At 41.4% G+C, this 24,927-nt stretch overlaps 1 protein-coding gene across 8 annotated transcripts; it reads left to right on the top strand.

Moving 5' to 3' along the window:
• The first annotated feature begins 1,621 nt into the window (after nt 1–1,621).
• ZC4H2 (zinc finger C4H2-type containing) lies at nt 1,622–24,787 on the top strand. 8 transcript variants are annotated; one of them, XM_042824926.1, is made up of 7 exons: nt 1,622–3,477; nt 4,942–5,001; nt 5,650–5,724; nt 10,424–10,595; nt 11,600–11,772; nt 12,329–12,491; nt 13,476–13,980. In XM_042824926.1, the coding sequence occupies exons 3-7, from the start codon at nt 5,672–5,674 to the stop codon at nt 13,587–13,589; spliced, it is 675 nt and encodes a 224-aa protein (XP_042680860.1). In that variant the 5' UTR covers nt 1,622–3,477; nt 4,942–5,001; nt 5,650–5,671; the 3' UTR covers nt 13,590–13,980. The 8 variants fall into 8 exon arrangements, 4 of the variants coding, with proteins under 4 accessions (XP_042680860.1, XP_042680859.1, XP_042680861.1 ...); XR_006170004.1 differs by lacking the exons at nt 1,622–3,477; nt 4,942–5,001 and adding exons at nt 23,740–24,024; nt 24,386–24,764 and having other exon boundaries at nt 5,478–5,724; nt 13,476–13,717; XM_042824925.1 differs by having other exon boundaries at nt 1,622–5,001.
• Nucleotides 24,788–24,927: the final 140 nt, after the last annotated feature.

The raw sequence follows: 24,927 nt of genomic DNA, 5'->3' as shown, positions 1-24,927 counted from the left end.
ACTCCTCGCGGCGCCCGCGCGCTCCCGGAGGCAGCGCACGCGCCGCCCGCCAGCAGGAACGCGCACAGCCTTCCGCTCCTGCCCGGCGCAAGGGCAGTGCGGGCGCCTATCCCGCCCCAACCGGCGGGGCGAGCGGCGGGCGCGCGGCCGTAGTCACGCGCGGCGCTAGTAGGCGTGCTGCGGTGCTTCTCGGGCGCGTTTCGGCAAGGAAGTCCGCCATTGAGATATTCTTTTGCTCATAACCAACGTCTTACAACTCAAGAGTCCTTTGGAAATAAGTCCTCGAGTGGCTGATGTGCTCGAGTTACACAAAAGAATGGGAAAAAGGCTACCTAGTGCCTTTATTGAAATCAGTGTGGTTGGGGGAAGGATGATGTGCAGTACTAGAGACGTTTTCCCAGTTTTGCAGATTAATGGGATGGAAGATGAAATAAAAGACGTGACTGAATTCTGGGGTGCATTACTAAGAGCGTGGCCAGCAGATCGAGGGAAGTGATCCTCCCCCTCTACTCTGCTGTGGTGAGGCTGCATTTAGACTGTTGTGTCCAGTTCTGGGCTCCCTGGTTGAAAAAAGACAAGGATCTCCTAGAAGTCCAGCAGAGGGCCACAAAGATGGTGAAGGGCCTGGAGCATCTCCCTTGTGAGGAAGGGCTGAGTGAACTGGATCTGTTCAGCCTGGGGAAAAGAAGACAGAGGGGAGATCTGATAAATGTTTAGAAATACCTGAAGGGAGGTTGGAGGCAAATGGATGAGGCCAGTCTCTTCTTGATGGAGTGTAGCGATAGGACAAGGACTAATGGCCTAAAACTTGAACACAGGAAGTTCTGTACTAACACATGGAAGCACTTCTTTAGGAGAGGGGTGACAGAGTTTGGAACAGATTGCCCAGGGAGGTTGTGGAGTCTCCTTCAATGGAGTTGTTCAAGACCCAGCTGGATGCCTACTTGTGCCACGTGTTGTAGAGTACCTGCTTTAGCAGGGGGTTGGACTCCATGATCTCTTGAGGTCCCTTCCAATCCCTGCAACTCTGTGGTTCTGTGAAATTTAAATATATTGAGGCCCATCTTTGGGCCTTAGATCTGGCACCACTGCCAGATCTAGGCTATTGATGGATATTCTCACAGCATACTTTGAAGGATTAACTAAAGAAATAACCAATGCTTCCAGAGCTGATAAAATAATCTTAAGATCTCAGAGCTGGCATGCTATTTGCACCTGTCAGCGTTGCTTGTGACTGCCTCTGGCTTACCAAATCATCCTGAAAACAACATTTCACTTATAATATTTTCCCTCTATATGTGTGGAAAAAGTCCAGCAGATGTGATGATGAGTATAAGCTTTCTGTAATGAGGAAAGAACACAGAACGTAATAGCATTTTTTAAAGAAAGTAGTGAATAAATAAAAAGATATGCAGTAACATGTTAAACCCAGAACATACTGGGGGAAAAAAAAGTCACCATTGCATCCCAGCGTTATAGAGTTAATTACTGTAGTGAGGATGATTACAAAAGTGGTGTAGACAGAAATGCTGAGTTGCAGCCTGAAGCAGTGATAGAGCACCTGATGGGAAGGCAGGGCCAGACTAGGGGAGCTCAGGTGCATGCAATGTATCTGGGTGATGGAAAGGGTGGAGCCAGGATCCACCCCTCCCCAGCCCTCATTTAAGGGTTGGCAGGGGCAGGGGGGGTGTTTTGCTGGAGGTCCCTGTGTAACAAGCCTTTTGAAGGCAAGTTCTTTCCTTTATTTTTGTGCTGTTGTATTTGCACGAGTTGTTGCTTGCTGCAGTGTGGGATTTTGCTGCTTTGCTGTTACTGCTGCCCTTTCTATTGTGTTAGTGTTAAATGTGGGGGGGAGTAGTCATTCTTGCAATTTGGAACTGTTCTGTGTTACTTGTCACTAGTGATAACAGTATGCAGACTGAAGAAGTACTTAATTTTTTAAATGCAGTGAAGTTGAAGCTTGTGCTCGATAGCATGGTGGTACTGATTTTTGTCTGTATTGTATGTCTACTAGTGCCTGGTTTTAAAAGCTCAAATGGGAGTAAGGTTCAGGACCAGGAAATCAAAAGGTTTATTTTTCAATAGCAGTTGTATGTGTAAGCCCTTCAGTTTCTGTTGGGGATAGAAAAAAAAAAACAAACCGCACAATAATAACTGTATGTTGAAAGAGAACAGTTATTTATTTCCCCATACCTAAATTTGTAGAGCGCCAGAATAGGCATGATACAACAGTGTTGTGATTTCAGGGCACACAAAGAGCTATCTTTTATGTACAATGAAATGTGGAACATGCACATGTAAAGGCACTTGTCCCAGCCCATGAAACAAATGCTGCATGCCACCAGCTTGAATGCGCTTGAACTGCGAGTACTGACATCAGAGCTGAAAGAGTAATCTGCTTGTCCTAATCCTTGGCCCTCTGCTCTGCCCGTAGAGCAACATGCCTCATGACATCCAGATTTTACTTTGCAATGTGGAAAGTGATTTTTCATCTCTAGGAACACCAGAGATCTCAGAGTGTACAAACACCAAAATACTGGTAAATCTCTCCAGGCTTTTCCACACCTGCTCACCTCAACTGATAGGAATGGTGCAAGTACATGCTTCTCTCTTTCTTCTCTGTCACTTTGCTGAAAGTTACACTGAAAAAGTATTCATAAGTTTGACTGTAATAGAATAGCAATAGCAGTAGAAATCACATACAAATATCCATATTATTCATTGATGAGGAGAGGGGGGAAAAAAAGCCCCACTTCCCGAACCAGTATGAGTGGAAAGAATATGCAAATTCGCTGTACTTCACAGGAAGCATAGGATAGAGGGCTCAGGAAGACAGATGTGATGATTTCACAACTGAGAGAACAGTAGGATGTGTTTGTTACCACAGCAGGCCCTGGTTTCATGTGGATGCAGAGCTCAAGCTAATTGCATGCTCCTAAAGATTGCTGTTTATCTGGAGACTGATTTAAAGCCTGATGAAAGCAATGGCTATCTACTCTGTTGTTATGAAATAGTCTGTCTTAATTTTGAATCCTTCTAATGATTGCTTCTTCCTTTTGTTATTCTAAAGCTAACGTTTTGTAGTTTTGCACAAATGCTAACACTTAAAGATGACTAAATATATTTTTTTTTCAGTGGAAAAAGTAAGCAGGGAGCTGCATTGTACTGGTTCTAATGTCATACACAGGTGTTAAGAGTTTTCATGAAGGACACAGTGCCAACCTGCCACCTTCCCTTCTACAAACCTGAATCCCTTTTGTTACACAGAATATTTTACAGTTTTCTCATATGCTTTAATTTTTGTGCCTGGTTTCTCAGTAGGTTCTTTGTGTTTGTTTTGAACTGTGTGTGTCATTTCCAAAGGAGACAAGTGATACTTTCATAGTTTTCATCTTAGCTCAGCTGAGTGTGTAAGAGAAAACTGTATAACTCCTCAACTACACTCAGTACATGACAAAGTACTTGACAACATTTGAGGTAAGTACATAAGAAATTGAATGTTAATACAGCTCAGTTTCTTCAAATTAAATGAATGGGTGTATAAATATTTACAGATAAATGGGAGTTACTCCTCAGAAGCCCCAAACAAACAAAAATTCCAGATTAGGTGTTTTTTCAGGTCTGTTTTCCAGCCCTCCAGGCAGCCATATGAATCTAGCACCTCATCCCTTCTCTAAACTTTCTGGCTGCCCACCCTTTCTCATTCTCAGTAATTTTTGGTGATGATTTTTCCTCCTCTCTGACACATTCTTTCATTTTCTGGCCTTTGAGTGCTTTCTCTGGCATGAAAACCTATTGTGGACATTTGAATTCATGTTCATATACAATATTCATAATTCATATTAATGTACAATAGCTCACTCAGTCCCCAGGAGGGAATGTCTGAGAGGACACTGAAGAAGATGACAAGAAGCAGGTTGTTGTAATAGAAGGCTATAAGCCTCATAACTCACCGCTATTCATTGCAAAACCCCTGCCTCAAAGCAGGGATCTGCAGTACCTGGGTTAATGTGGACAACATTATGTGAATAGTTAAGAATGATATGGAGAATCCTCTACTGTCCAGATGTCCTTTCCTACTGAAACACTGTGTAGTCAGAAATTTGACTGAAATCTGTCCAAACCTTTCTGTTTGGCTTATTAAATGATTTGTAGACTTTTCTCATCTGACTAGTGGATTATTTGCTATGAAAACTTTTTTTAACAGCTTTTACAGAGAGGATGACTCTTGCTGTTATGAGCTCCATCTATTCCATCCAGAGTTGCTCAGAGCTGGAGTCGGAGCGTGACCCTCCTGTGGCTCATGCTCTGCTTATTACCTCCCATTCTAGTCTGCTAGTATTCCAGGCACAGTCACATGTGAGGGGGACCGGTTTTCCTTTAGTCTGCAACCGTGTATGCAACAGACTCAAGACGTTTAGTTCTGTGAGAACAAGTCTTGACTCAAACAGATCAGCCAAGTGCTATGTTACTTTGGCCATGCTGTCACATTCAGATGCCTTTCATGTACCCCAAAACTCTTACCAATCTTGCTGCTTTGCTCTGTTATGTCCATTTTTACTTGCCTTCCGTATATAACAATTGGGTAACGCATCCCACTTAATCGCCCTGTGCTCATTGGCCTCATGCTACTGACTGATGAGTGGTACACTGTATTCATTAGATTATGATACTGATGCTTGTGCATGTAAACATACTTAAGTTGAAGACTTTATGATCTGGTTTCCCTGCTGTCTGGCCTTGAGCTTTCATTTCTTATAATGCATTGATTTTTCAACCCAGCGTGACCATAAAAACTGGGGAACTGCTAGGTAATTGCTTGGGTATACTGGTGAAGAATCAGGAATTTACTCTGTGGATCCTTCAGGAAGAAGTCTTTCAGAGTGCTGAGATGTAAAACTGTTGTCTTCAAAAAAAATAAACATGTTTTGTTCACGACAGAAACTGAAGGAAGATAATTACCTGTGTGACGAATGGCTGGAAGTCTATTCAGCAGGCCTGGTAAAGTGCTCTGATATGCATGGGTAGAATGTCCTCAGGCAAATGGTCAGTCTTCTCAACCTGGCATTCACGTACTGTTTTTGTTTTCAAAACAAAAAATGCTACCAATAGTGTCAGAAATACAGAAGAAAATCCCAAAGAATAAGATATGTCTCTACTGAGCTCCAGATGCACTCCTAAGTCAGAACACCTGGGAGAAAACAGCACAGTAGTAATAATGGCTATAGCATGCTTTGGTTGGGGGAGGGAGGAGAAAGAACCTCAAAATCGCCATCGCATCAAATGATCCCTTAGTGCTTATTCCCTGATTTTAATGACATCCTAAATATTGCATACACTTCAGGAGGGCACCTCGTTCCCTCTTTGCACTCCTAACAACCTCTGACAAAATGAGGTGTGACAAGCTGATTTAAAATCTACTTGCAGGAAGAAGGGGGGGGAGCTCTGCTTTGCATTGTGGGTGTTGTAGTCTTTCTGCCGCATGTCTGCCTAGGCAGTTTGAGGAAGCTGGACTCTAAGTCCCATAGATCCCGCTAGAGCCTACCGCACAGGCTCAGAGACCTTATGCTAGGAGGGGGTGACTACGTTGTATCTATTGTATGTGTTTTCTTTCTTTTTCCCCCTGGCATTTTGTACTTTTCGCTGTAGATTTAAATCGGGAGTGAAAAGCATGGCAGATGAGCAAGAGATCATGTGCAAACTCGAGAGCATCAAGGAGATCAGGTATGTTTGCTTTGTGCTGCATCAGTTACGTGAAGCAGCTTTCTCCTCGGGAAAGTAGAGTAGTTGCATCGATCTGAAAGTATCTATTGTGCTACTGAGGGAAAGAAAAACCATCCCAAGCTTTACGATTAGAGCTAAAAATACGTTTTTTCTAGTTGGAAAGGCATATCTGGAGCTGGGAAATGCCAGCGGAATGTGCAACAAACGGCGGCAACGATCATAGGTTTCCAGAGCATTAGCTCAGTAATACCATAACGAGAAGGAAAAGCATGTGGGTGGGGAAGGCAGATTCAGCCCCGTGCAGCTGGGGGAGAGGTGTTCGGTTGTGGGTGCTTTCTCTTAAACTCTTTGGATTATAATTTCTCATCCCTAAATCTGTCTGTTGTAAATTCAGTATTACGCCTCACGCAGTTGCACTATTCCCCCCCCCGCCGGCAGGAGCCTTAACAGGCTGGGAAAGGAAGGGGCTGTCACGGAAAGCTGAGGATGGGTGTGCCCCAAAGAACGGCATGGAGCGGGTGTCTGAGCAGGACTGGGACGGCCGAGTGCAGCTGGGCAGGAACTCGTGGGTGGTCGTGGGGCTGCTCAGCTGCTAGGGAAGAGGAGCCTCAACTGCTCCGGGATTGCGGCCTGCGGGGAGCGTGGAGTATATGTGTCTGCTGGAAAAGGGAAGCGTCTGAGCCTGTGGAGAAATCAGTGCCTAAGACCGGCAGGGAGAGATAGCAGAAGCCTGCTGTTTCTGAGTAGCACTCTGAAGGGAGGATCAGGGCTGTGTGCTGGGGTGACAGTGTTGTGGTGGTGATGGATAGGGAAACAACGGCACTATGTTATTTCTGTCATCATCTGGAGGATCTGCCACAAAGGCAAGCAGCTGTCTTGCTCTGCTGTTCTGTGCAATGTGATACAACAGGAATTTGTATATAGTGCTCTCCATACAGCATATCTAACAGGGTGCATTGAAAGAGGAAGGGATCATAGACACCAATGCATGGCATCATTTGTTCAGGGGTATGTTTTTCTAAGCTTTTAAGCTTTCTAAGCTTTATGACATTGGCATTCTTGGACTTAGGACACTGATATTCAGGTAAGGCCTAAACTGTCAATACTTAGCAGAAATTAATGTATCCAAAGCCAAAACATCTTACAAAGGAAGTGTGGGCAATGATCTGAAATGAAGCTGAGAGTTGAAGGGTGAGCTGCTGAAGGATTACCATTGAAATGGTAAGTGTTTTGGGGCATGACAGCTGAATAGAGGCTGTCGATGGGTATGTTTGCAGTACAGGCAGTGGACAAAGGAGCCGCTGCCTGGCTCTGCACAGAAGTTGCTGCAGAGGTGTCTTTCTGCCTGGTATTAGCACCTTTAATAAGCACTCTTTACCCATGTAAAAAGGTGAAGAAGGCAACAGTATATGGGCCTGTGCCTTTTTCATGCTATACCATGAGGATGAACAAAGATCAGGCAAAAATATTCCTATGTCAAGCATTCCAAGACTACATGTAGAAAAAGATGGGATAGTACATGCTTTGCAGAGTAAGAATAGTGCTTTTCTACTTAGATAGTAGGCATGCTCTTTTAAAAAGTAGGTGTAGATATGACCTGTTTGAGGTCCAATTATTACACTGAATTTAAGTATCTAATTACATGGCACATTCTGTTTTCTGATAATGTATTTTAGTACGTTAACGCTGCAATTAAGACATTTTTTAGATTAGTTTATGGTATAAGATGCTGAATGTGAATAAATAGCTTTACTACGTGATGATGTATTAATAAATTTGCTTGAACATAAATTAAAACAAGCAAAAATCCTGCTTGAGGCACTGATGTCAATTTTGAATTTCCTTTCCCAAAATGTGGCCAAAAAACTACCTATTTAAAATAGATAACTACATCCTTTCATTCTGTGCAGAATTTCATTCAAAATAACTATGAGACTTTCTTATGCTTACAAAGAAAATATACTTTTGATACATCTGGCAGGCATTAATTTGCATTCAGGGTAGTATTCTACAGGCAGAGGAAAAAAAACCCTTGCTATTGAAATAAAATAAATTGCTTATTTCTGTTGGTGCTCTCTGTCATATATTAAAGGCAGGTCAGGTGGGTTTTTGGGATTCTAGAATCTGATTCTGAAAACCTGCTTTCCTAGATGTGTACAAATAAACACAATTAGTATGGAATTACTGCTGTCAGTAAAGTATAAGCCCCCAGTCCAGACATATCTGCACATACTTATTGATATGCATTATGTAAATTAACTTAATTGTAGCTGTAAAATTAAGCAAATGTGTAAATACTGGAACTCAGTGTTCTGACCAGGAGAAGATCAGAGGGTATGTGTGAACTTATCCACAGCAGATGCCAGCTTCACTGCTTCATGTTATACTGGGACACAATTAGTTACTACTGTTATCATTGCAGTCCAAGAACTTAGAAGGGTAAAGAACGAGGGCCGATTTCATTAGGCAGTATAGAAATCACAATATTGGTTTTTGTTTCAGAGCATCATTGCCTGTTACCTGATGTTAATATGAAGGGCTTTTTATAAAGTTGTGTGTGCTTTTTCTTTCCTTATACCAAAAGCTAATCATTTGAACTGAAATAATCCCCCGCAACTCATTCAGTGTAGCAGTTTTGCGGAGGATAGCTGTCAGCGCCTAGTAAAAGTGTGGAAGGTCATCTATTTCCTGTTAGGTGAATGCGTGTCATAAACATGCGTTGTGTGGAAACTTGGAACAAATCCTCCTAGTCTCACTGATCAAAGATGCCACTACCAAGTGAATGCTTTATATAAATGATGTCTGATGAAAACCAGCGTGTTTGGATTATACTTTTCATGAGGTATTTCCATGTATAAAATGGGGGATAGCAATGATCTCTTTTGCTAATATAACTCCAATATTTATATGGCTAGTATAGCAAATGGGGGAAAAAAAAAAAAACAACAAAAACTTGCCAAATAAATCTGTGTCCATAAATCCCATTTCAAAATTGATTTATTCATCTATAAAAATTGGGTAAGTGTAATTCATTTTTGTTCAGAGGCTTTTTTTTAAAGTCATACAGTGTATATTTTAAGAAACTTTACATATTTAGGTAATCTCCTCCTCTAGCTTTGTGACATGTCGCCTTCACCTTACTTTTGATTCCTAATCAAGTTTCTAAGGTTGGAAAAGACCTCTAAGATCTAATTGTCTACCCCACCAATATTGCAAAATTATTTATGATACTATTTTTATCTATTGCAGCTTCGTAAGCTCCTGAAGTGAGAGAGGGAACAATTGAAACTGTAGTTCTTGGAACAGGTGGCCACAGTTGGTTGTCCTAGGGACTGACTGAGTCAGCTTTCTGCCGTGGTCTTCAGCAATTGGTGAAACCCTGTTGTGCAAATTCCCTCTGCTAGTGATGTGTCAGGCAGTCAATAAAAGGGTTACAAAAACTTGGGGCATAAGCATATGTTGCACTAATTGAGGCTAATTTGGAAAACAGGAACAAGGGGACTGAGAGGATTCACAGTCACAGTGTGAGCATCCCCAAGAAGGAGGGTGACTGAGGATGATCTCTGGTCAAGGAATAGAATCAGTTAGACATCTACTGTGTACTTTAAAGAATAGTCCTCAGGCTAGCTCTAAAATTTTGTTGGAATTAGAGAAAGCAGGAACTCTGTTAAAGCCAAAGATAACAAGAAAGACCTGAGATGGTACTGTGCCATTGGTGTAATGGTGGCATCCTGCTATTAAGCAAACAGAATAGAGGGAGGATTTCTACTTGTACTTCTGGTGTGCCCCTGCAGATAAGTAGAATATGCTTCTAACTGTGCAATTTGATGCAATAAGAGCGAGAAAAGACGCTGTTCTTGAAACAAGGCCTTCTCAAAGTCTGGGTGGGAAAGGAAGTCATGCACCCTTTTCTAGGATTGGTGTGAAATTCATGTTCTTAGATCTTACTGTTCATCTGATAGTCACCTTCCTGTAATCTACAGAGTACGTTCTGCTCAGCCCTACTGCTTATGTTGAAATTGAATCAGACTTGCTTCACTTTGCATGAGGGTGAGGAAACTTAAGTACAAACACAAGCTCCCTTTTCCCCTGCCCTTTTTTACACTGTGTCTATAGGAAGCCTACTGCGTAATGAACTTGAAAACAAGTCTGGAGATAGTTGTAGTAGATGTTACATGACTAAAAAGGAATTGTGTATTCTTGTTTGTTTCATAGAAGGTGAAGCAAGGGATCCTGGAACTCTTTATTATGTGCTTGGAAAGTGACAATGTGGGCTGTTCTTATAAACACTTCAGTGTTGCTGGCTTATTGGTTATGGTGTGTCACATTCTGACTTCCGGTACAGAGAAAATAACGTGTCACAAATGTGATCAAGAGCAAGAACATGGTGTTTGCTCTGCTCACCTGCTTCTTAAAAATGTCTGATGCCTGAAACTCACACCCTTTGATTTCTAGCTTCGGGTTTCTAAATGTTTTTATTACAGATTGGCAAAAAATAAAAATAAAAAGAACCGGAATGCAGGATGTGTGCAGAAACAGAAATATGTGAAAGGTACTAGAGAAGTCTTATTTTTCACTCATGTCTGTTACTGATGCCTGCTTCATGCATTTTTTTCACCTACAATGTGATGCCTCACAAAAGTATTTTGCAATTACTTACTGTTGTCCCTTTGTATTTGTAATTATTATTGGGATCCAGAAATAAGACTTTGCAGATGGAAAAAATAAAGGCACGTCTAAAAGCAGAGTTTGAAGCCCTGGAGTCTGAGGAGAGGCACCTGAAAGAATACAAACAAGAAATGGACCTGCTGCTGCAAGAGAAGATGGCGCATGTGGAGGAGCTGCGTCTGATCCACGCGGATATTAATGTGGTATGCAACAGTCCTGATGCAGACAAGCCTATGACAGTTGTATATGAATAAGGCCGCAAGTTGTAGAATTGCACGTGTCCATGTATGATTACTGGTTCAATTATTTGGACTTCACAATGCAACACCATTCTGGGATCCTACGAAGTAAATTTAATATAGGAAATCTTTTTTTCCCCCGTCTGCTTTGGCCAAGTTATTTTATGATGTTAGCATGGAAAGCATTTGGATCAAGGGGCTAGATGACTGAGTCCATTGTAGAATTTCACCAGTAGTCATAGTAACTTCATTCTGGCAGTCCCATAGAAAATGATTAAGTCTTTTCTCATTTAGCAGTTAGAGGCAGTTAGTTGGAGTTTTTGACTGTTTTTGTTTGGGAAGAAAAGGTATTTCAGGAAAATGTGTGGTATTTGTGAAGCTGTTAGAAAGAACTGATCTTCCACTTTGAGTGGAACCACCAGACATTACCTCAGTACAGTAAGAAACACAAGCCTGAAGGAAATACAAATAAGAGAAAAACAGCCTATAAAGAAGGAATATTAGTCAATTAGAAGGACTAAGTGGAGAGTTCATTACGATAGGACACTGACGTGACTGTACAGTGATTTTTAGTCGGAGGGTATCTGTGCTTTGCACCAGAGATAAAGCATTTTCACGTTACAAGCAAGTACAAGCTATGCTCTAGTTGAACAGACTGCAGATATTTTCCACTTGAAGTTTCTGTTCCTCTACCCAATTGTACACCTTTTCTCAGTAAGTTTCGTTCTCTCTCTCTTTTCTCTAACATAGTCTTCTTCCACCTCTTTTTCCATTTACTGCAGTAAGAGAAACAGGAACCTTTTCTTAGCTTGATAATTCTAACCAAAACTCTTTGCTTTACTATTGTGTTGTTTCCAATATCTTCTAACTTTGGTGAGGAAAAGCTTTTCTTTTTGATACAGTTCCTTTGCTCAGAGAGCTATTGAAAGAATAGTCCTTTTAAAACCATATTCATCCTTCTGTTTCAGATGGAGAATACTATCAAGCAGTCTGAGAATGATCTCAATAAACTCTTGGAATCTACTCGTCGCCTGCATGAGGAGTACAAACCCCTAAAGGAGCATGTAGATGCTCTGCGAATGACACTGGGCTTGCAGAGGCTGCCAGACTTGTGTGAGGAAGAGGAGAAACTGTCCCTTGAGTAAGTCTCCAAGTAAAAGCTGTCTGGCTTTACACCATTTTTTGATGCTACTGATTATTTTGCTGTTTTATTTTTGTTAACAGTCGGAAGAAAGGAGTTAAGAGGCGTTGGATTTTCTCAGAAATACAGTTTTCTATTGAAAGCAGCTTGAAACTACAAAGAATATATAAATCTATTGCATTAAAATATTAACTTTAACAGAATGAAATATAAAAATAGGTTTTCATAAGGGAATGTAACACTATTAAAGATTAAGTATGTATATTATATATTTTATAGCCTATTAGATTTCTATTCAGTTATAGATCAAGATGTATTAGAATCTGAAAGTCATTGCTGTTCTTCTGAACTCCTTCTGATGTGTACAAATAGAAAGGAAAATACTAACAGTTAGATTTACAGATGTAAATGTGTCTAAACATAGGCAACTTGACTCTAATGGAGGAACATAACGTGGAGATATAAATCATTATACTTTAACACAAAATATTCCATGAAATAATGGCGTAGTCCAGAAGGTGCTTATTTTTAATTATTAATTTATTTATTGGTCTAGCTACTTTGAAAAGCAGAAAGCTGAATGGCAGACAGAACCACAGGAGCCTCCCATCCCAGAGTCTCTGGCTGCAGCTGCAGCAGCTGCCCAACAGCTGCAAGTGGCTAGGAAGCAAGATACCAGACAGACAGCAACGTTTAGACAACAGCCACCTCCAATGAAGGTTAGGAAATTGTGCTGTTTTTTCTTTCGTGTCATTGGAATGTACAGTGCTTATAAACTTGATCAGTATTTACAAAAAGGAAAAACGTGTCCTGGTTCTGATCTTTTCTGTAGGGGTTCGTATCAGTAACAACCCCAGTAAACTTAAACCAGTTGCACCAGTCATCAAGGATTAAGGACAAAGCTCTGCTTTATTTGACTAATTTGTGACTTGAGACTCTCCATAGCAGTGCAAGACTAATGTGTGGATTAATTCAGCCTAACTGTAAGCACTTAAGAGAGGTGTACTACCATCCCATCAGCAGTTACGCTCAGCTCTTTCTGTAGTCAGTAAAAAAAAAAAAAAAAATTGTAATTCTATAGGTGTATCTATTCCACTCAGGTTCCAAAGGTTCACTGCCTAGGGGGTTAAACTGAGGTAAGTATATTTCATAGTTATGTACTTCATGTTTAGGGTAAGGTCAGCAAAAAAATTTCTGAGAGCAATATGCTTCATTCAAATGGAAGTTAAAGGGCTTAGTATGAAACAGAACAGTAGTGTACTGTGTCTTGTGTTAAATATGTAGAATTTATCTAATCACCCTCTCTGCCTTGAATTCTGTGAAACTGCAATCAGTTTTCACTGTAACTTGCGGCTCAGTGAGCTGTTACTCATGTAGAGATCTTTAAAATGTGGAAAGTTTAAACAAAAATAATTTTCATGCTGAAATTATAAAAACAAACAAACAAAAACAAAAAGGCCTAAACCACATGTTTGCTGAGATGTAGTTTCACTTCAATGCGAAACAGAGTGAAACAACATGGTCTTGTTTTTCAGTTGGCCTTGTTTTTCAGAGACCTGGAAATAAAAATTGGCATTGGTTTGCCTTTGAAAGCAAGAAGTCTTTGTTATTATGTACTGTATCTTAGAATATGATACCCTGTAACTAATGTATCAGTGCCGCCCTAAATGTTTGTAACAAAAGGCTGCAATGTTGCATTTCAGGCCTGTTTATCCTGTCACCAGCAAATTCATCGGAATGCACCAATATGTCCACTCTGCAAGGCAAAAAGCCGATCTCGGAATCCCAAAAAGCCCAAAAGGAAACAGGATGAATGAAACGCAGAAAACTGCTGAGCGAAGTGTGACCTTTTCCAATACCATGCCGGTAGAACTGTAAATGTGGCCAGACTTTACTGAAGTACAGACTCAAGTACGACCAACTCATTGTTTTCTATCAATGCAATGTAAGCACAATGTTTCTGTTCTGTTTTGATTTTGTTCTAGCCCTTAGGATGTTTTAGGAAAATAAGTATTAATGGTGCTACAGTTTAATGTTTCAATCATTCCATTTTTTGGATTCCTAAGCAATATAGAATTCTTATGTGAATATCCTAGACATCAGGCTATGATTGTTGGCCAAATGCAATTACTACAGATACGTTCATGTCCTGTTTTTCATAGTCATAGAATGGCTTGGATTGGAAGGCACTTAAAGGATCATGAAGCTCTAATGTGGGCGGGCCCCCCCCCCCCCGCTGCATGCAGGGCCACCAACCCTCCCCATTTAATACCAGACCAGGCTGCCCAGGGCCCCATCCAACCTGGCCTTGAGCACCTCCAGGGATGGGGCATCCACAGCCTCTCTGGGCAGCTGTTCCAGCACCTCACCACCCTCACAGTAAAGAACTTCCCCCTGACATCCAACCTAAATCTTCCCTCCATCAACTTAAAACCATTTCCCCTTGTCCTGCTATTATCTACCCACTCAAAGAGTTGACTTTTAAATTAGATGTCACCAAAAGATTATTAATTTTTCTCCTGATAACAGGAGACCATTTGAAATGCAGAAAAAATGGTTGGTTTCTTTTACTAAAGAACAAATTGTTTTCCAAGCTAGTAAAATTGCATAGCCTCGGGTATCAAATGTTGTAAGTTTTTTTTCCTTTTCCTTCTTTAATTCAGGGGAAAAAATGTTTATACAAGAAATCAGTGCATTAAGGACACAAGTGAATTTCGATTTACTGAGTTTGACAGTACTTTCAGTCAAATTTGGCTTAAGGTTTGGAAAAGGGATCCAGTTATAGGCTGTGTATGAATTACTGAAAATGACAAGGTGTTAAAGCATTGCACGGGATAAGGTGGTATTACTTCAGCAGTCAGAAAACTGACTGAAATGGATACACTAGTGGTCCTTCTAGGATCTGAGGTAAATCCAATGTGTCCACAGGCTGCAACAGTAGCCATTCTGCACAGCTCTTGTTTCTGGATTCTACAGCAAAAATCTCCTTTGTCAGGCATATCCTTGGCTGGATTACAGGGAAGTTCAATAACGCGTACCAGGAGCAGTGCCAACTTAAATCATGCAGTTCATCAGAACTGTTGTTTTTGGTTTTTTTTCCCTAACCAAAACTTTGTATTGTTACCTCTTTCAATAAGCCATTTTGAAATTAGTTTTATTTCAGTCTGTGTTTTCTACTTTCTCTGCATGTGTACCACAAGAATGCTGACTGCAGGTTCCTGCAGACCCCTCCCTGTATCTGTTTCATCTCCAGTAACTGTTTCTCCCACTGGGAGCATGACAATGACCCAACTATGGAGCTGGGACTTCTGTCTTACCTTCCTAATTCTAGTTTTGTCACCAACATGGTTGTTCGTTGGTACTGTATATTATTTTCACTAACTTCAGGAGATTTTTTTTTTTTTTTTTTTTTTTAGCACAAGTTTTCTTCTACTACTATATTAGTATGGTGATACTGGGAAATTTGCTTGTTGAAGAAGAACAGTGAAGCCCTGTAGTCAATGGTCAGAACTGTACCATATGGTGGGGACTGTATAAATTCACAGAAAATGATTTTGCTGGCCAAGTCTCATATATTGCCATTAATTTCCAAACTCTACCATGAAGTACACAAATATTTTACTGAACTGTAACTTATATACTATAACCTCCTATAAGTTATGCCAAGATCAGTCAGTTCTCTCACATTTTAATGTTTCATAACCAAATAAACATCTGTAAGCAGGGCAGACAGAATGTGGACTGTATGCCACTGAAAAGATGTCAGGAATGAGTTCTGTAACCTCTGTTACCCAGAGTTGTTCTCTGGGAGTTAGTGATAAAGGAGGATGGCATGACCTCATGTTTTCTTTACCACACAGCAGTAGTGCCCCAACTCTCTATCTTCATGCATATTTCCTAACATAAATTGTGTTCTGGTTTTAAATGCCAGAGAGACTGTATGCTGTGTACCCTGCTCAGAGCAATTCCTGCTTAGTTTAAAGGAAGATATACCCAGGGTTTAAGACTAGCATATGGATTCCTTCAATCTGCATGCATTAAAACAGCATACTTTTTGTGATAGATATTGTTAAATTTAAGAACTAATTGGAGAATGAGTGAATGGCTTGCAGTGAAGTAGTGTATGTGTGTATAGAAGTGTAGACTTTTAGAACAGATTTACAGTCCTGAAATAGATGGGGGTTAGTCCTAGCTGTTCTTATTTCACTGTTGCTATGCCAAGTTTTTTATTTCTTGGGGATCTCTAGAGTTCTAGACTGAAGCATGCTTAAGGATGCACCATCTCCTAATTTTGTATGACAGTTTAGTATTATTGCTTTTGTTTTAAACTAGTCTCTTGTGCCCTTGTGTTTGACAAGGTTTTGTTATTTTAAAAAAGAAAAACGTGTATGACATACTGTATTTCTATTAATCACATTACTGTTTACAAATCTGTTTGCACATCTTTCCTGAAGTTCAGTCGTATGACTAGTGAGTTTTTGTTGAGAAAGTCAAACTCTTCCAATGAGACAAAAATCCATGTTATATATTAAAGGGTCCTGGGGGCAGGGGGTTGGAGAGACGCGTTATCTTTCTTAGGGAGCTAGTGATCTGTCATCTGACAGGCAGTTCTGATTAAGGAAAACTGAAGAGCTCTTCTGGTGACAGCCTTCATCGCAGGAGTCTTTCTTGAGAGACTTTGAGACGGTTATGAAAAACTGATTCCCTGATCTGTCAGAGGAGGCAGCTATCTGAAGAATGGTTTTTATTACAGAACTATGGTATTTGTGCTTTCTGAAGCAAAAATGGCCTCTTCATTTGTACCTGAAGTTCTTTCACTTCGCTTAGATTCATTCCCATTCAGGTTAAATTAACTTAATAGCTGCAAAGAAACCCTTGGTACATATGCTGAGGGGCTGTTTAAGCCTTGAATCCTTTAGAAGACTTTTATATTTCTAACGCATGGTTTGACCCTGGTCGTTCCCTTTTCCTTGTATATGTACACAGGATTTCCTGTGATTGGTTCCTGGAGTCCTTCCTCAGTTTTTCATCTGCCTTGTATGGTATAGTCCTGTTCTTCTGCAGCCAAATGGCACGGAGTTCACAAGCATCTCCCTATTCCCGTCACCCAATTTAAGCTCATGCTAAAAGGATGAAAGCATTTTACTGTGTAAAATGGCTTTACTATTTAAAAAAAAAAAACAAACCCAAAACATAACAAAGCTGGGGTTGGTCAATTACTGAAACTTTACTGCTGAGTACTCCATGATGTGTAAAGAAAATCTAAGTCAACTTTGAATAATTGCACTGAATGGATTTAGCTTTGGCTTTCTAAACAGTGCATGTGGCTTCAAGTTACATGACCTACTTTTGAAAGAATAGCCATTGGTGTGCTATTTTAAGTACCAGACTATTTAAGAAGTCAGGACTGTACTAGCAGTTTAAATAAATGAAGTGCTTTCCCTTATTTTGCAGTTTGCTATGTCCCTTGAAGTAGGTTTTCATTTTAGCTTTTAGGCATTTTAAGAATACCTGGAGAGTTTCAATGGTTTCTGATATTTCTGTGTTAATATATTTCATTCCTCTGACCGGGATTGACCTGTTAACTTCTCTGTACAATGCTTTTTAATAAAATTCTGTTTCATGTCATGCTTTCTCCCCCTCCTTCCCTCCCCGCCCCCCCCCCCCCACTTCCCCCTACCCTGCTTGCTGTGGCACTGAGCCAAGTGGCAGCCATGGGAATAGAGAAAAGCATCTCTGTAGTAACCAGTGTGTGGCATCAGTCTGCTGGTTCTGATGGTATTTAAGCCTCCAAGCACTGATGCATGGAAAAATTGAGGTAGCGCTGAAAACTCAAAGGTTTTCAGTGTGCCCTAGAATACACTTGTGTGGCCCGGTGAGCTCTGGAGCAGTCTAGTGTAGCTGCAGGAACTGCTCTGAGATTGGTGCCCTCATAGCAACGTTCTCTGAAAGCAGCAAATGCCACAGTTACCTTTGAGTCCAACGAGCTGAGTGGCAGTGCCCTGCCATCACAAATGGTGTTGTGATCCAGAGGCAAGTTTGAATCAGATCACCTGCAACTACTTTTGTTACGCAGACTTAATTTGTCATGATATGATTTATGATGGCTAACATAATATTAAATTACATTTAATTTTGTAAGCTGCTGTAGTTCATAAAACTTGCATAGTGAATAGAAAGATGCTAAGCACCCCAAAAACACACCTTTTACATGGAAAAGTCATTTGATGTTTACTGTCTTTGGTTTTCTGAGTACGTTTTCTTTTAATATATTTTGTTTTGGAAGGAACAGTCGCATGTTTTTTTGGTGTTCTGAATTACACTACAACTCAAAGTAGGATTTGAAGACTCGGATCCAATGTGCTGGAGCGATTTCTGATGCTGAATCCATGAACGAAAGTCCAGGTGGTATTCAGGAGTTACTTCAGGATGAGAAACTGGTATTGGTTTTCAAGCAGGTAGGAGTTTAATACATAATACTACATTCCTCCTTCAGTTTTTTTTTTTTTTTTTCTAATCTACGGTAGTATGCAGTCTGTGTTTGGAAAGTATTTTTTTTTTAATAACTGTCAGGTGGCAGTAGCAGCAGAACACCAGGCTATTGCAGGGGGAATGCCAGGGGAACAGAGGGCAGAAGGATTTCTGAGCTGCTGCAGAGCAAAGACCTCAAGGAACTGGTGCAGTCCATGCAGTCCTTTAGGATCAGAGAGTGCTTGGTAAGGACAGTCCCCTAGGCCTCAGCTGGATAAGCTTTCTCTGTGTGCCCAGATTGCAGGCTGTGCAGCCGTGCCTGGCTGCACTGCTCTGGCCCAGAACCCACTGCCTGTAGCTGTAATCCTTGCTTCCTTCCCTCCCGCACAAAGCTCCAGAGGTTGTCCTGCAGGTCCCTGTCTGCCCCCAGGATGCTAGAGGAGACTTTGGCGATGGGACAGAGGAGTGCCGACATCCTGGTTTCCCTCTGCCTGGGAAGCAGTGGGTGCTCTCACTGGATGGGTAGTAATGAATGGGAAGCAGAGCCACACTCCGAGCTGAAAAGGAGGAAGTAGCATCATGTTCTGATTGGTTGTCTTCCAAGGATGGGAAGTACCTGTGCCCTCTGTTTAGTTGGGCTGAAAAGACTTGGAAGCAGAGCCACAATCTGATTGGTTGGGTGGTAAAGGCTGGGAAGCTATGCCAGGCTCTGACTGGCTGGGCTGAAAAGGGTGTCATGATTTGCTGTGCTCTGATTGGTTGAACTGAAAAGGATAGGATGCAGCAATTTCTGATTGGTTGACCTAAAAAAGGATGGGAAGCTGTTCTGTTCTCTGATTGGTTTGCCTGAAAAGTGTTGAAAGTTCTGCAATGCTCTTTTTGGGGGTGTAGTGGGTGGAAGGTTGTGCTGTTGTCTGGTGGGTTGGTCTGACGAGGCCCAGAAGCAATGTCATGCTCTGATTATTTGGGCTGAAAGCAGCAGGATGTAGCAATGTGCTTTGATTGAGCTGAAAAGAGCATAAAGCTGTACTGCACTAGTATTGGTTGGGCTGTTCTGCCCTCTGATTGGTGGGGCTGAAAATGGGAGGGAACTAGAGTCGTGTTCTGATTTGTTGTGCTGAAATGCGCAGAAAGATGTACTGTGTTCTGGTTGGTTGGTCGGAAAACAGCAGTATTTTGCTGTGCATTGTGGGCTGAAAATGGTGGGATGTGGTAAAGTGCTATGATTGGTCGATCTAAAAAAGCCAGAATGAAATGCTGTGTTCTCTTATTGACTGGGCTGGAAAGGGGAAAAAAGTCTTGCTGTCCTCTGGTTGGGCTGAAAGGGGGTGAGATCTGATAATGCTCTCTGATTAGCAGGGATGAAAAGAGGTGGGATGTAGCACTGTACTCTGAGCTGAAGGACGGGGGGGCTGGGTGGGATATGGCAATGCTGTCTGGTTGGTAAAGCCGAAAAGGGCAGAAGGCTGTTCTGCATGATGATTGGTTGGGCTGAAGGGGTGGAATCTGCAATCCTGAGTGGCTGAACTGAAAGGGGTGGGAGTGGCACTGTGATCTGATTGGCTGAGTTGAAATGGGCTGAATGTAGTGCTGTGCTCTTATTGGCTGGATTGGAAAGGGGTGGGAAGTAGTGCTATGCTCTGGTTGAGCAAAAAAAGCCACTGAGCTGTGCTACACTCAGACTGGTGGTGGTGAAAAAGGCAGGGGGTAGGTGAAAAGTTTTGTATTCAGTCAGTTGTGATGTGGGCTATGATGGGACAAACTCTTTGACAGGGTAGAGCTGAGATGGTTGAAAAACATCAAGTTCTGTATGGAGAAGCTGTTGAAAAATCAGCAACACAGTATTACCAAGAGTACAAAAAGTGTGTCTATGTGTGTGAGAGAGACACCATACCATGTACAGATAGACATGTAATGCTAAGAACATCTATATACAACAAGTTTTCTCTCCCCCACCCCCCAGTATTTTGTATATAGATACATTAAAGTAATTGTGTACTTTTGTGCCAGAGAAGACATTTGGCAGTGGGAGTCTCAGCACCCTGTTTTCCCTATGCTTGCGGCTCTCATCTCCTCAGACCTACAGGGCTCCCGACTGAGCAATGGGAATGGTCAGGAATTCAACTCCAGAATGAGTTTTTTGAGGAAACAAGTGCCAGCAATCACTCACATCCAGGTTTGAAATCCCTGAATTCTGTTTGAAACTCATACTTGTCAGTTGCTCTCTATATGCGTGCTTACTGACTAGTTTTGTTCAACGCAAGGAGTTGGCACACAATTAGATATGTTCTCTTCATTTTGCAAATTATTGAAAGATATTTCTTTTTCCCAGAGGATCTCTGTATATAATTTACTTCTCTTTGTCATTATATGAGCAATAAACCCTCTTTAAGAAGAATTGCAGAGAGAAAAAACGTTTGAAAAATCTTCTCATATCGTTTCATTATCTGATTAGGTGTTCTGGAGATAGACTTTTGACATACTTCATATTGTCCTTTATGTTAGCAGTTTATCATCATGTGGTGGTACTGCTGTGATTCCTCAAGAACTGAAGAGAGGCAACATGGCTTTTATCATGCCTGGGTAAAAGTCTCTCTTCTCATTTGTCCAGGGATTTGGAGAATTGACAGCATTAAATGGATGGTATGGTTATTCAGCGTAAGGCTGGGCACGTTTACAGGAGAGTAAGGAAAAAATCTTTCTCCAGTCTTGTAACTGAAATGTTTGCAAGTGAAATATACGCTTTGCACTGTAACCGCTTTACTTGGCCTGTGGGCTCCTGCTTGTTCCTGTCTAAGGAGCACGTGCTCTGCCCATAGCAGATAAAACAAACAAAAAAGCCACAATCACAACCTCCAACTCCTGAAAATAGCACTTTCTCCCATTAAATGTAGTCCGATTCCTTGGCTAATTTATGTTCTGTGAAGCAGTAGTAGAGAATCCACTCTGAAGGATCACAATTTTACATCACTCTTCTCTCCAGCAGCAGCATCTGCCATGTAACCTTCATGTATAAGAGTTGCTGTGTATTTGATTGTTTAGTTAATTTGTTCTCTAGCTGTGTTTCTGAAGGCCCACAATCTTCATGGGGATAGTTTCAAGTGTTTCACAATAACAACTAATGGAATAAATAGGTAATGTTTCACTGTTTCTCTTTTACTGCATACAGCTTGTAAGGTGAGCATGTCTCCATTACGTTTTGTTTAGCTGAAGGGAAGTTGGAAGCTGAGCAGCAGAAAGAACCTGAGAATTCTAATTACTTCTCTTTAAAAAACTAAATTAAATGCTCATTTTCTATTTTCAGTCCCAGTGGTGTTGCTATTAACAGAGGAAGGCATATAAAATCTGTTTGGATTAGGAGCACACAAGGACCAAGTAGTGAAGGCAGCAAATCATTAAATCCCTAATGATTAAAAAACAAAAACAAAAACATTTTGGGTAGCAGTATTTGTTGAAAAAGTCCTTTATCTGACCTGTTTTTGGATTCTTTCCTGTTGGTACATCCTTGTTATTGACTGAATCAAGTCAGAGGGGGTTACAGAGACTGCCTGTGGTATTTCAGAGACCATGTAAAAGGCTGTTTGCAGTGTCTGATACACAGACTCAGATGTGAGTGATCCAAGTAAGTTATTACAAGTCTTCACATCACTTACATACATTCTTAAGTTTCCTTTTGTAGCTTTCCCATCTGCTCTTACAGCTCTCCCATCCACTTTTACATGTCAACAGAGTATTCCACAAATCCTCCATAACTGTGCACTTATCCAATCAGAGCCATCAGCCGTTTCTTTTGCCTTTTCTTCTCTTCTAGAGGTATCCTTGCTTCTCATGCTGTTTATCTTGCTTCACAGCTGCTGCTCTGGATAGTCTTTCCGGTATTCCCACAGCTGTTGAACAGATTCAGCATCTGACTTTTTACTCCTTCCTAAATGAATTTAAATGGCTGTTCATGATGTTGAAGCTCTTCAATCTTAGATAAATGACATTATAAAAATTCATGCTTTTATCCAGTCAAGCAATGCACCAGAAGACTACAAAATCCTCAGTAACTACTGCTGAACAAATGCTTTGAATCTACTACTGCTACCACTTGCCTTGAATCACTGTTTACAAGAGATACTATGAGTGCTGTATCTCTTGCAAACTATACTGCTAGTTTAATGTCAAGACAGCCAAGACATACGAAGATCAGTTGGGACGATGCTGGTAAAGGGGTGCACAGAGCAGATAGTAGCTGAGAATGAAGGAAAACTGGATTCCTGATAGCACTTTTGCTGCTGAGAAATAAAAACCACAGATTCTGAGGTAGATTCAGTTATGTGGACTACCCTAGGCTGACAATTAGTTCGTTCTTCAGTGTCAGCTTCTGTCATGATTTATTCTGTACAAGAAATTGCAGATTTTGTCAGAAGCTGTTCCAACATAGCTGTTATCTTTATCTGGGACTGGCTGCTGCTTGACATGCTTTCTACCCACTGGTAAGGTGTGTATTTCTTTATGCTTCCTGTCATCTTATGTTTTGTCGCTTATTTTTAGTTAATGCTGAAAATGCATCTATGGGTGTGGTTTGGAAATTTGTCTACTTGCCCTGTCAGAGTGACCAAGTTTTTCAGGAGGAGCTTGAGCTAATGAGACTGTTAACCTTGATCTCCCTTCCAACCCCCCCCCACCGTCATGAAAAGAAAGAGAGAACAGATCTCCAGAGTCTCTGCTGTGGGTCCATGTCACTCCTGTATGAGAAGTTTATTCTGCGCTCTCTTACAGGTTTTCCTATCAGTAGGTTCATACTCTGTTCTACTTAGATAGCATGTATCCTGAGAATGATTGTAGAAGAGCTGTCCTACTTAAGGATTCTGCCTGTCCGTAGGCACTTTTGATTGGTTTGGCTGGAACTTAGGAGCTTGGTGCTTATGACTTCAATTCTTTGTGATGCAGAGCTGCACCTCTTGCTGCCTAGACCAAATAGACGCATTGTTGGAGAAGATTACTCTATGCTTTTTTTTTTTTTTTTTTAATGCTTTTAAAGCGTGAGGGCTTTATATGCTTTCAAACAGGTAATGTTTAAAAGAAATCTTTTTTTTGTTTGTTTTTTGTTTTTTGTTTTCCTTGCAGCAGGAATTCAGGGTAATATGTGGATATTTTCTTTCTGCCAGTATGTTTCCCATAGCAGTATTTTAGGAATGGCTTCTGTTGCTGATTGCTTACTTGCTTATTTTCAGTACTGAAAGAGACATACCATTCTTTTTCTTCTGCCTATGTAAAACTCCTGTTGTCTTCTTTGTAGTTTTGAGTTGTGTTCTCAAGCAGAATGTACAGCTGGATCTAGAACAGTTGCCAAAGAGGTATCTGCAGGCAAACCATGCTGGATTTCCCAGACAGAGGTCATAAAGTTCTTCGCCTCCTTGTGAAGTGTTCTCATATTATTCTTATGTAGCTTTGTATGTTACTGCTGTTCTGAGACTTTTTAATGACAAATCCATTCTCTGTTTCCCATAGGTGACGCTGAGAAACACGCCTCATGATGACTTATGCATACCTCACATTTCATATTAATTCTTCCTTTGGGTCAAAACTAGACCAAATCCTTAAAACCATGCCTGGGAATCCTGCTGTTATTAAAACAGTTCAGCTGTGGTGGCCGTGGTCAGAACACCCTGTGGCAGTGGGTGCAGTGATTGTGAGTGAAAGAACTGACAACAAATTGCTTGATATCAAAACCATTCTGGTGGATATTTACAAGCCTTGGGTGACACAAATGGAATCTCAGAGTGGTGTGGCCAGGTATGGAAGCTGTTACTACTTTTTTTCATAAAGTTGCGTGACTGTTTTACATTGCTCTGTTAATCGTCTCAAACCATCCTTGGCTTCACTGCACCCATCTGTCCAACTGATACCAGCTTTTTCATCATCTCAGATGTTGGAAAAAAAAAAAAAAAAAAAAGAATAAAAAAGCAAAAAAACCCCTAGCATGACAACATCAATTTGATGATTACTTACTTATTTACAGATATTCATGAGCACTTAGCACAGCTCTTCTGGGTGTGGAGAAGTTTTGCCTGGTTTCCCTTGTCTTTTTTAAATTTACGGTGTTTTTTTCACCCCTCTCATTCCCTATCTAACTTAGCGTTTTTCTTCTGAGAAGAAGAGAAAGAGAACGGAATGCCAAGGGCTGGGGCGCAGCTCCGCGTCAAACCGGTCGGCGAAGTTGTTTCCGCGGTCTCTGGTGCCTCCGTGTGGCCAATCGGTGGAATTGCGGCCGTGTATCTTTGGGGCCGCAGACAGCAAGACGTGGAAGTGGTATACGTACTTACTCGTCGCTCTGCGCAGCAGATGTGCCAAGTTTTGTTACGCTCAGTCCTCCAGGCAATAGTGTGCATGTGCCAGGAAGTTTACAAATAGTATCGATTTCTAAGAAGCACTGAGATGCGAGTAAGCAGTTAATTCTTGGACGACCGGCGCAGCGATACTTCTCTCTCTTCCAAACCTGGACGCTCCTTACTTTCTTTCACGGGCAGTTTTATGTTAAGTGCATGAGTAATGAGGAGTCGAGATCACCGCATGCATACGGGTGTACCGAAAATGCGCATGCGCGTTGCGGCGCGGAGGCGGGCGCATGCGCGTTGCGGCGCGGAGGCGGGCGCATGCGCGTTGCGGCGCGGAGGCGGGCGCATGCGCGTTGCGGCG

This window comes from Centrocercus urophasianus, unplaced genomic scaffold (assembly GCF_019232065.1).
Source record: "Centrocercus urophasianus isolate 14NV4802_14NV808 unplaced genomic scaffold, USGS_Curo_1.0 seq_24, whole genome shotgun sequence".
Taxonomy (NCBI): Eukaryota; Metazoa; Chordata; class Aves; order Galliformes; family Phasianidae; genus Centrocercus; species Centrocercus urophasianus.
The sequence above is the reverse complement of the archived record's forward strand: the minus strand, read 5'-3'. Positions and strand labels throughout refer to the sequence as shown.

Bases quoted from the DNA above. Each gene is read 5' to 3' on its own strand.
- ZC4H2 (XM_042824926.1), top strand. From the start codon at position 5,672: ATGGCAGATGAGCAAGAGATCATGTGCAAACTCGAGAGCATCAAGGAG. The intron at 5,725-10,423 runs GTATGTTTGCTT...ATTGGGATCCAG, and splicing joins GAGAGCATCAAGGAGATCAG to AAATAAGACTTTGCAGATGG. The intron at 11,773-12,328 runs GTAAGTCTCCAA...TTATTGGTCTAG, and splicing joins GAGGAGAAACTGTCCCTTGA to CTACTTTGAAAAGCAGAAAG.